At 33.3% G+C, this 12,793-nt stretch overlaps 1 protein-coding gene across 1 annotated transcript; it reads right to left on the bottom strand.

Moving 5' to 3' along the window:
• Positions 1-580: 580 nt before the first annotated feature.
• On the bottom strand, positions 581-6,582 carry LOC130716949 (fumarate hydratase 1, mitochondrial). The gene is made up of 17 exons (XM_057567011.1): positions 6,286-6,582; positions 6,086-6,203; positions 5,862-6,011; positions 5,661-5,771; positions 5,417-5,500; positions 4,282-4,380; positions 4,116-4,166; positions 3,971-4,020; positions 3,467-3,548; positions 3,244-3,338; positions 3,082-3,148; positions 2,905-2,955; positions 2,650-2,745; positions 1,957-2,055; positions 1,828-1,857; positions 1,683-1,748; positions 581-903 (listed from the first exon to the last, which is right to left on the bottom strand). The coding sequence occupies exons 1-17, from the start codon at positions 6,438-6,440 to the stop codon at positions 814-816; spliced, it is 1,494 nt and encodes a 497-aa protein (XP_057422994.1). The 5' UTR covers positions 6,441-6,582; the 3' UTR covers positions 581-813.
• Positions 6,583-12,793: the final 6,211 nt, after the last annotated feature.

Genomic DNA, 12,793 nt, shown 5'->3' with positions numbered 1-12,793 from the left:
AAAATGGAGTTCACAATATCAATTTCTGGCGTTGTTAAAGTTTGGCCAGTGGCAGCAAGTCAGCAACACATTGTGAGCAAGATTATTCTAGGTCCACCTATGGTGAGAAAAAAGACACTCCCCTTTCTACCTCTCCTTTCCCTCACCTCTGACACAAATTCATAGTTGAAAGAACTAGGCAACAACTAGGAATTACGCATTCTGTTGTTATATATATCTCACTTGTTAAGATTTTAACATGTGTTAAGAAATAATATTAATGTTTTGTTATTCTAAAATTACTCCTAACTTCCTAATAGAGTTTAATGATTGTGCACTGCTAGTGTTAAATTTTTTTTCACAAACGTCTAATAACTGAATGACACGTATTTAAATGCATTTATGATCATTTTTATTTTAATTAAATTAAAAGCTTATTTTCTGACTTGACAACCTATCATTGAATGTCTGTGTGACGGTGCATTATATACCATTAAATTCTATTAATAAAATTTAATTAACGCTCTCTTAAAATAAAAAAAACAAGTGGTAGATAAATAGAAACAAAAAAAAAACTCTTAAAGTAGTGAGAAGTATAAAGTAATAAACAAAAACTTTTCCGCTTATTTGGGATTTTGGGTCAGTAAATTTAGTGTCTCGTTACAAATTGCAGGAGCTCTTCCCTCAAAATATCAATTGAGGTAGTCAAAATTATTGGTTATTCGGATTGCCATTGCTCAATCTAATCAAAGGGCACGCTTCAAAAATACTAATTCAATGCAGCTGATGGATGAACCAAGAATTAATAGGAACTAAGCATCACATGCTAGTCAATCAGATCTCAGATGGGCCAATCATTTTTTCAGGCACCACAAGATTGTCGAAATCTTCAGAGCTCAGTACTCCAAGCTTCAATGCAGCTTCCTACACAATCATTTCAATTTCGATATTTCAGACTACTTTTATTGGAAGTTCAGGAACAGCACATGGAAATCCTTAAATAGATATTAATTTATTAATATAAACGTTCACTATCAAATATCAATGACAGATAAACCAATGCAAGTTGAAAGGATTCTGCAACTTATGGAGAAGAGAATCACACTGGAATACCCTTGCTTCACATGTGGAGAAGAGAATTACAGAGTAAGGCAGAAACTAAAATCACAGAAAATGGGAATGGCTTTCGAGAGGCCAGTCCTTTCCCAAAACTGTTACAACTGAGTATGCTTACCCTAAGCCGACCAGTCTAGTTATAGATACACACACTGGCCCACTGAATTAGTTAGTTATAACTAACTACATGGGATTTGATTCCCTACAACCTTAGTAATATGGGGTCCAAGTCTATCATTTTTTTCCGGATTTCATGAACAACTATCCTAAAATCTAAAGTTGTGGGATGAAGACAACACACATCCCCCTCATGCAAAAGCCTAATGAGCTTGAAGGTTAACAATGCACAGACTCGGTCATCTTGTGCTAAGTTTCAACTCTATTAGAATAATGCGAGGCAATAATAATCGAACTATTGACCACTGGGTTTGATACAAGTCATGAACTAATTATCCCAACCAAAATTTTAAGTTTTTGGTTTAAACTTTGAAGACACATGAATAGTTTATATCATACTTCTAACACGAGAGAGGACAACATATGCAAGACATACAAACAGAAAAACAAGATAAAGAAGGCATTATCACCTTGAGAGTAGTCCCTTCTTTGTGGGCTTTCTTGGCAACTGCTGCTGCATTGTCATAACCGATTTTCTGGAACGAACAAACTAATGTCAGGTTCAAAAGAATGGGAAATTTAAGGAGTGGCAAAATTAGACAGACGGAAACTTACTGGGTTCAACGATGTGACAAGCATTAGTGACTGCAAGGTGAATGCAAAATGAAACAACAGAGTATATTAGGTTAGGGATCTAACATTTGGCATCATGTGAGATATGTTTCAAATAAGTAATCAACTCACCTCATGCAGTAATTTTGAAATTCTTTCCCTATTAGCTTGAATTCCTCTTACACAATTCTTTTCGAAGGAAGCGGATGCATCTCCAAGCAGTCTCAGTGACTATCATAGTCAAATAAGGATTTCGCATTTAGTACATCGTTTAGGTAATGTATATATTTTTCCATATTCAATAAATATAGAATCAACAAGATTAAAAGTCAACATGTTGTGCACACACCCCAGCCTTTATCTTCTTTTGGGACATATACGTTATCACAAAGATATACATAAGCAGCCTAAAAGAAACAAAAGAACAGTGTGTCTAAAGTATTTTTCATCCCAATATCCTACTCTACTGACATAGTGCAGAGTTTCTAACTTTTCAGCCAAGTCCATCTGACCTGTAGAATTATTATTTTTTACGCCAAACTGACAGGAAAAGTACAGAATTTTATTTTTAGTGCTCCTATGCACCAAGCTTAGTGCTGCATCAACACTCTCTGTTTCTATGACCAGCGTGCTTGGACCAGTTCAAAAGTACGAATAATGGTTAACAAAAAAGGATTTAACTTCCTATCGATAATATTATCCGAAGAGCTAAAGTAGTCAAACTGAGCTTTCAGCTTATCTGATATCTTTGAACCAAATAAAAAGCTAGCCAGAAGCTCCACATTTGTGTGATTTATAAATTAGAAATAACATAGCAAGACATACATGCAGAAGACAACTGGCCATCATTGGCTTGAACACATTGAGCTCAAAATGACCATTTGATCCACCCACTGTGATTGCAACATGGTTTCCCATGACCTGAAAGACGTGAATCATAATACAAATTCAGAAACAGCCAGTCACCATAAAATTCAAAGTGCGTGACCTTATTACAAGTTATAGAAACAGTTTGCCAATCAGTACTCCATAAGTCATAATATCGAAGTATTTTAACAAAATGAAGCGAAAGATGTCTACCTGTGCACAGACCATTGTCAAAGCCTCGCACTGGGTAGGATTAACCTTCCCCTGAAACAGAATAAGGTTGTGGCAGAGCCAAATCTCAGATGCGAGACAAGTAAAATAATAAACTAAAGCAAGTAACAATGAAACTGGTTATAACAAATATATATTCACTTAGCATGATGATCTTACAGGCATAATACTGCTCCCTGGTTCGTTTTCAGGTAGAATGAGTTCACCAAGACCACAACGGGGACCACTATAATAGGAAATCATTAAGAAAAGCCATGAAATAATAATTTTCTATTAAAAGAGAGCAATTTATAAGTCGCTGTCATATAACTAGCAGTATACCTTCCTAATAACCGTATATCATTAGCAACCTTCATTAAAGAAGTTGCAACGGTATTGAGGGCTCCACTAGTTTCAACAAAAGCATCATGGGCAGCCTGTAAAAGAAGAACACATCCATGAGCACGCTGCAAGCTGATGCAAGATTCATGGAAGAAACTAGTATAATGAAAGTAGCATATGAAAAATTAAAGACACGGAAAATAAATGAGTTTCAGTAACAAACCAAGGCCTCGAACTTATTTTCTGCGGTCACAAAAGGCAGATGTGTTTCGTCAGCTACTGCATTTGCTATCTTAACATCAAACCTAAATATCAACCAAAAATTTATCACTTAGAATCAAATTTATTTCATCAAAAGTTAAACCACAAGTGTTTTCTTCAATTTAAAGCGGCAGGCCTTGGGTATTCATTTCTATAATCAAATAAACCTATACCATATCCATAAGATCTTTAGTGCAATATCATCATATTTGTCAACAATTGCATAATAAATCAAAGGATAGTGATGGAAAATTTGTATGCACATCTGTCCATGCAATGTCCATTACTTTTTGGTATGATAGTAAGAAATAAATGCCTGATGAAAGGCTCAAATTATATGGAATAAAATGCCAAAAGGAATGATGAGTAGCCGTCAAATAGCAAGATACAAAAATAAAACAATACACCAATGGGTTAAAAAAGAATATGAAAGAAGAAAAACTTAGCTCTCAGAAAGCATACATACCCCTTCTTCGTATTCAATCCAGTCCCTACAGCGGTACCACCCTGGGCAAGCTGCTCAGGCAACAACTCTACTCAGTTAGAACTCCTAAAGCACGTGAGTTTAGACTTATGAACAAGCTGTTAATATTTGCACTTGAGTGTCTAACCTGATACATGTGCGGCAAAGTAGAAATCACTCGATCAATACCATACTTCACCTGCCAATGAAGGAATAAGTAATGAGATATCACTCCCCGCAACTGTCAGGATGTTACAACATACGAATGAAAAACAGAATCCACAACTGCATAAGCCAAACAAAAGCAAGCTTACTTGTGTAGTATACCCACTAAACTCTTGTCCAAGAGTCAACGGCGTTGCATCTTGAGTATGTGTGCGTCCAATCTTGACAATATCTTTGAATTCAATTGACTGTAAAAAAATTAAAAACAAAAAACAAAAAAGTTAATACTGATGAAATAAATGCTCGCAGAAGAAAAACAATTACCAAAATGGGTGTTTTGAGTTTAAAATTCCACATTAGAGGCCATCAAAAATAACAGTTTCAATAAAGTTAAAAGGTCTGTAACATGTTTCCCTGTCACAATAACTCTTCAGTAATTTGAAAATGCAAATTGCGTAATGATAGACCAAAAAGAAAGTTGAGAAAAAGAGCCAGACAAAACCGCAGGCTCGTAACAGGACTTCAAAACTTATCATGCAAGAAAGCAACCAAGGGAACCCTACGTTGACAATACTGGTATCGGTTTTGCTAAATGGCCAGAACCATAAGATAAACGGCAAAACAGAACCATATATTAACCTGCCACAAACTTCATATTTTAATAAAGCATGGCAAAAAATACGTCAGGTTTAATAATGTAAATAACTCAAATTCCCCTCTAACCAAGATGTGACATGACTTAGCAATAGGGGCAAACCAAAAAAAGTCACAAACTTAACCGAACTACTAAACTGAATTAATCAGACTGAAATAAAATTAACAATTAGAACTAGTTTATACTTAGTCCAACTTTCGTATTTTGAAATGGTTTACTAACTGATGCACAAACAATGCAATTAGCTGAACCAGTTATAGACATCAGAGATTCATAGATCCCTTCAACCATAGCATCGTAAGTCAACACTCTTATACCCTCGGGCAGCTACAGAAAAAATAATTTGCTAAAAATTGAAACTGACATAGTATCACAAGCAATGGAAGATGGTAGTAGAGAGAGTTTGGTATAGTTTTTTTTTCTTTTTCCTTTTCAGTTCAGATAAGATAACACACATACACAACAAAAGAAAAACAGTTTGGCTAAGCTTTTACAACCATATTTCTGGAGAAACAAGGCTTGGTTCAGTTTTTCTTAATCGAACCCAAACCATGCCAACCCCTAATTAGCAGGAGAGGGACTGTATCTATCCAACATGCTATATCAAACTTACGAATTAGAATCCTAACCTTTGAGTTTAGTGTCGAATGCAAGGTTTTCAAGCTGGGGATCACTCTTGAGTTTATCTCCATAGCAGCTGCAATGTGCATTACCTGAAAAGATGGAAACAAATACAGATTAAAAACAAATTGACCCATGATAAGTTTAAATTGCTAAGAAATTACCCGAGATAGCGAACCAACTTAACAAGAAACTTCAGAAGATGAACTTGCTATTGCTATTGCTATTGCTATAGATATACAAAAGTCTTACAGTTGGGAAAGTATCATTTGAAGATTGAGATCTATTGACATGATCATTGGGGTGCACATGCTTCTCCCCGCGCTTATGGCCAAGAATCTCTGCAGCTCTATTAGCAATAACCTGAAAAACTCAATACAAAACTTCACTCACTCACTGCAGTGATCAAATGGATTAACACTAACAGTGTTCAGTTCAGCACAAAGTACCAACCTCATTAGCATTCATGTTACTCTGAGTGCCACTGCCAGTTTGCCACACAACAAGCGGAAAATGATCATTGAGCTTTCCCTCAGCAACTTCTTGCGCCGCTTGCATAACCGCTTTCGCAATCGTGGGATCAAGGCCGTACTCCATGTTCACCTGCAATTGAATAACGAAAATCAAATTCAAATTGAAATTCACTTCAGAACAGGCAATTCACGCTGAAATCCAACCTTGGCAGCGCATTTCTTCAAGATGCCAAAGGCGCGAATGATTGTCTCCGGCATGCGTTCGCGGGGGCCGCCGATGTCGAAGTTCTGCAACGATCGCTGAGTCTGTGCTCCCCATAATCTGATGAAAGAGGGATAGAACAGTGTCAGAAGAAAGAGGGAGGAGAAGGAGGAGGAGATGAAGGAAAAGGAGGAAGACGAACTTGTCGGAGGGAACTTGGATGGGTCCGAAGGTATCTCGTTCTTCCCGGAAGGAGGAGGAGGAGTAGGATCTGGAAGCGGAGACGAAACGCAAGGCGAGCGCCGTCGTGGAGGTTGATCCAGATGATAAACGACGTGACAAAACGTACAACGCCATTGTTGATCAATCTGATGAAGACGAAGCACGAGAATAATGTGAAATATGCTCAAGTAGCCAATGACACGCGCCGCCGCAGTCTTCTTGGAAGATGTGCCTGTAGCTAGGACTATTTTATTCTTTTTCTTACTATTCATTAAGCTCATGAGTTAAATTATTTTTTTTGGTTACTCATTTTTCTATTATGTCCATGAATAATATGAAATTATTGATTTTTGGTCAAATGAAAAACATGAGAATGGGCAACAAGTTTTTTGTTTTATTTTTCTGAGGCTAGTTCAACCTAGTAACAACCAATGGCTGAAAAAAGCTCACTACTTATAAAATGGGTAATGATATATACACACCTCTGTTTTTATACACTTCATTTCCACATCTTTTTATTTCTATCTCTCTCATCTTATCATCTATCACATTTTATACTTTCTCACTCTTACTTTTTCTTTTCTTCCTATCTCTCTCTTCCTCCACCTCATTCCACCTCATTTTGAGGTGTGAATAAATAATTATTGCTTATAAAATAGATAGCAAGCCCATGGGAATCTTGACTAGTTTTATTTATTTTGAGTTGAGTGGCCAAAATAAGCCCATGGCTGAGTCCAAGAAAAAAGAAAATATACTTACATTACACACCTCAATTCCATGCCACACTCACACTGAAATGGAAATAGAAGAGTGAGACATGAGAGATATGGATGGTTAGTGATAACCAAAATGGAAAGAGATTGAAAATGAGATAGAAAAAAAAAGAGGGATGCAACTTAAAGTTATGTCTCACTTTTCTCATTTCTCATCATGCATGGCATTCACACTTAAACACCTTCAAGAAAACCTCTTAAATAATATTGAGTGCACAATGATATCAAATAATAGCAAAAGTTGACAGGCCAAAGAAGCTGGAAAGTGTTTGTTTGCATCTCAATCTCACCTGCACTTAAAGAGAGAGAAAAATAAAAGAAAGAGAAATAAAAAAATATAAGTGAATTGATGAGAAAAGTAATTAAATAGAAAAGATGAATGAAAATGAGATGAAAGGAAAATTGAGGTACAAATGAATTAAAACCAGTAAAAAAAATATTGATTCTCTTTTAAGATATATACACTTCAATAATACTACTAGTTTCTACTTTTCATTGTTATGACACTAATAAATAATGAGATTAATTTCTATGCACTGACGGTGTAAAAAGTTTTACACCATCATTCAATCACAACCTTTCATTTTCTATTTTAGATATTATTAAATACAAAATTAATTGTGAGCTAACAAAATGGAGGGATGTGATTAAATGATGGTGTAAAACTTATTTACACCGTCGGTGCATAGAAATTAATCTCATAAATAATTGATATTTTGGAGCTCATATTTTAGTGGAGCTCATATTTTAGTTGTATTTTGGAATTCTTCTAATTTCTAAACATGAAAAGATAATAAGTTATAATGTGTGTTTCTGTAATTGTAGTGGTTTGAGGGCTTCAGGTGGTAATAAATTAAAAGTTAGGAATTTAGGAACGTATTCTTATTCATCATGGTATTTTTAGCCAACCTTGCAGGGATAAATTAAAAATCACCTTTGTATCACTGAAACACATCAGCCATTCATTCTTTTGCAGTTCCTACCATGCTTCATGTTCCCTTTTTTCCCTCTCTCTTTTCTGTCTTAGATCGGTCGTTGTCGCTTTGGTTAATTTCACATAATTATGCAAACGCGTAGTCTTATGAATTGTCTTTATTTGTATAGGATTCTATTCTATTCAGTTCGTCAAGACACTTGACTATATAAGGCGTGCCTAGTTATCATGACTTGGCTTGATATACTTTATATAGGATTCTTTGCACTTATTGCACATTTTTGCCCAAACCTATAACTCGATGAGTTTCAACTCTCACAACTCATTGCTAGCTACCTGCTGTACGTATGCTTGAAATTGATAGTGTCGAAGTGGCTAGTGTGAGCATTATTGTACCCAGCTAGTCAGCTACAATATATATATCATATGATAATAGTCTATTTCTTAATAAAAATAAATCATTTATAAATTATAATTGTTGGATTTTTTTTGGTAGATATAATTGTTGGATTTAATTGTGAATATTAATATTAAAAGTAGGTAAAACAAACATCATGGGTACGTCTTACAATTATTACATAGGCCTTATATCCTCCGGTCCGGACACAGGCGACTCACCCTAAACCCTAAAGGTCTCACCTTGCCTCCTACTAGTCCCCTTGGCTAAGATACCAACATAGAGCGCGACACCCTATCCAATCCAACATGCATTCTTGTAGGAGATGTAGTCATTCTTGCTCGATCCTTCCCAAAATGGAGAATTCAACAACACACGATGGAAAATTCAAAGCACCTTCTCCATACTATGATCTAAAAGATTAGATTCCTGCATAATGAGGTGCTTCATCATACACGCCAGAAAAAAAAAATGATTTCATAAAATTTAAACAATTGAGAAAATCACGTACTAAACGGATGATAGAGAAAAAAAGAGAGCACAAAATGTATGTATATAGTAAACACGAAATTTATGATAGTTGTTTTACTTATATCTTATTTATGATAAAATAATATAGAGTAAAATACACTCCCCTCCCTTGAGGTTTGCCAAAATGACACTCAACCCCATTCTTAACCAAAATCTACACTCCACCCCACTCAATCTAACAAGTTAACTACATGTTAAAAAATTCTAACAGAATATTCTCTTTAATTCCAAACTAATAAATTTAAATATTTAAATAATAATAAAATTAAAAAATTCCGTTTATTACTTTTTATTTCAAGAAGTTTAGGATATTTACAATTAAATATTTTTACAATGTTGTATAGGAATATCAATAACATTTAAGTTTACAAATATAAATTTAGACTAAACAAATACTTCTATTTTTCTTTTAACTTATTTTCATGATTAATTGTACTAACAAAATTTCATGATTAATTAGATGATATTTATTCCAATGAAAAGCCCAAAAACAAATTTATGATTGTTCTAGTCACCTTCTCAATTAGTATATTATTAGCTTCATAGATTGGTTGCACTTGCAACATGCAATATTATCTTAGCAAATAAAATGCGAAATGCAACAAATAACAGATGATTATTACGTGAGGTGCTTGGTCTACTAGAATAACTGAATGAGGTATAGTTTCATATCTCATAAAAATGGATTTAAATTCTTAGTAATCTCAATCACATGATGTTGTATGTCCTCCAATGATAGCTCAAGTGGTAAGAGTTTGGGGATATATGAGTTGGGTATGGGCAGTTGCAATTTATCTTTTCAATGTACCAATATAAAATTAAAATATAATTCATATATGTTGAAATTATATAATCCAAGATGAATTTTATGAAGAAAAAAGTCATATAACATCATAAATTATATTGTGAGAATATTTGTAGCTTTCGTCAACCTATAATACAGTAAATAGTTTAAAATAGATTATTATAAAAATATTAATCGTAAATTTCTTAAACTTTTTTAAATAAAAATAATAATAAAAGATTTTTTTATTATTTGAAAATTTAAATCTATTAGTTTGGAATTAAAGAGAATATTCCGTGAGCATCTTTTAAGATATAGTTAACTTGGTAGAATAGGTGGGGTGGAGTGTAGATTTTAATTAAGAATGGGGCTGAGTGTCATATTGGCAAACCTCAAGGGAGGGGAGTGTAATTTACTCAATAATATATGAAATAAAAAATGCGGTTAATAATGCGTGTCTCACATTTGTGATTTGTCCTTAGTAAATGCAGTGTCTTGGATGCTGCTGCTCCATGTTTGATCTGGTCCTGGACACTGCTGCTGGATGCAAATGCAATGGCACCTTTAAATGAGTGAGTGAGTAGAGTACAGGACAAATTAAAAAACCACGTCATAAATAAATAGGAAATGTGTTTTAAATGCTGCCGTGTACTGCCAGATTTTAAACGGTGCACATGTGATGTACTACACTTGCTGCTCCTCAAATAAACGAAACTCACTTCCTCTGTCTGCTCTGCCAAATTATCATCACCGCACCCACTTATCAGTTATCAGCTGTCAATTATCATAAGGACTCTCCTTTCTTCATTTTCTTCTTCTCTCTGTCTCTTCTTCTGGCTTCACCTGCCTCAGCCTCAGGGATATAAGTTATGTAACATGCACAGTCATTTCTTGTAAATAAAAGTTTCATAATCTCTTTTTTACTCGACCCTAAATATTAACCTTAAATATTGTTCGGACTATCTTTTAAAAAAATGGATCATCTCTAAACTTGAAGAAATTGATCATGTGCTAGTTTAGTACTGAATGTACATAGATCATAATGTGTTAATGGTTTGGGCCGAGTTTAATTTGGACACTCCTATAACCTATTTTCAATAAATTGTAAACTCTATAGATTTGTTCTTTTTTGTCCCCTGATTATACTTAGCTAAGAGGTAGGCGAAGTGAAAAACAGAAAGTAAGCAAGATATATAGAGCAAGAGTGAACTTAACGTGACAGTGATTACATTTTCTTAAGACTTTATTTTAATCAAACTTTATTTAGATATTTGAAAATTAATTATGGGTATCAATTTTATATGTAACAGTTTGGACTTTGGAGTATAAATAAGAGATTAAGAATGATAAATAATGGGTTTGGTGGGTGCCGCCAATGGAAACCCCATGTACTTCTGATCTGGAAAGCCAAGTAATGCCAGCCTAGCATTTTCAACACATTATTGTTGTGGGTCCCAAGCTAATATTCTTAAGTAATTGTTGAATAATGCACTAAAAGATAGTTTAAAATTACAATAATCAATGAATTTTTAAATTGTTTAAGCTATTTATGGAAAAAAAATTGTCAGAAATAATTACAAATATTTCAGAATATCAGATTTTAAAAACGTTAAAACATAAAAAGAAATCTGATTATTTAGAATGTGATGTAAAGAACATTCAATTATTTTGTGGTTGATGCCATACGGGCATCGAGCATCATTTGATTCATTTCTTTGGTACTAGGTAGTAAATATTTTTTTAGTAATTATGAAGAAAATGAATATTTGTGATTTTACTTATGAAAGCTTCCATATCACATTTTTTAAGTAATACACAAAGCTATACCAACTACAGCCCAATAATGAGTTGACAAGTAAAAATGACATATATGAAAAATTAGAAATGAAGTGAACATGTAAATTCGCGTCTATATATTATGTTTGAAAATACATACAAAAAGAATTTGACCCATTTGAAATAACTATTTAACATAAGTTTGTGCAATATTTAATAAAACTTCTGTAAATAATTTAAGACTTATATATAAACTGCTGTAAAAAAATGACTTATATATAAACTATTTTAAATTTATTTTCATAAGTTATTTATATTAATTTATGATAAAAGTTTATAGTTACAAGTGATGAAGCTAGAACATAATATTTGAAGGGCTGAAAGTAAGGTTTTGATGCATGAGCTTAAATTTGTAATATCATGTTATATATTTAAAATTTAAGTGCAATATTAACATAAAATTGACCATAACATTAAAGAAAAATATTGAATGCTACCTTCAATTAAAGTGTTGCTCTGCTTCATTGACTTGAAATCATCAAATAAGCGAATAAAGCTATCCCCCACTTCAATTTTGAACTATTAAACCGTTTGCTAGAAAATCAACTTTCATCTTGTTTCTTAACCTAGTATTGATTATTTTCAAGGTGTTGCTTTGCTTTCAGTGACTTGAAATCATCAATAAGTGAATAGAACTATCACCCTTTCAATTTTGAACTATCGTACCGTAGGTTAGAAAATCAACTTCTATTTTGTTTCTTAACGTAGTCTTGATTATTTTAATTGTTGAAATAGATCATTCAATAGCAGCCTTAAAAACTGTAAGAGTCGTGATAAGACAAAGTAATTTATGACTATCAACAAAGTGATAAACTACTATTTATAATTGCTCCCGAACATGAAAAAAGTGTTTGAATTAGATATTTTGCAACATTAAAAAAATTGTAATTAAAAAACTAAAAATACCAAAAAAAAACACCTCTAACATATTTTTCAAATTTAAGTTTTAAAAACTAAAAATATGATTTATTTTTAAAACTGTTTTTGACAAAACAATCTATCTCAAATAGTTTTTACAAACAAAAAACCATTTTAAAAAACTGTAAATAAATAAATCAGAAGTACTTTAAACTCTATCTCCAAAGAATACCACCCATGCGTTGCAGGTTTGAGGATGTGTGAAAACATTTTATTAAAACAAGGTATGAGGATAGGCACTATTATACTTTTAAAATAAAGAATATCTCAAACTATAAGGAAAATTACTCTAGCTACAAAACACAAGATAAATAT

Source organism: Lotus japonicus, chromosome 5 (assembly GCF_012489685.1).
Source record: "Lotus japonicus ecotype B-129 chromosome 5, LjGifu_v1.2".
NCBI classification, from domain to species: Eukaryota; Viridiplantae; Streptophyta; class Magnoliopsida; order Fabales; family Fabaceae; genus Lotus; species Lotus japonicus.
This window is presented reverse-complemented; position numbering and strand designations above follow the sequence as displayed.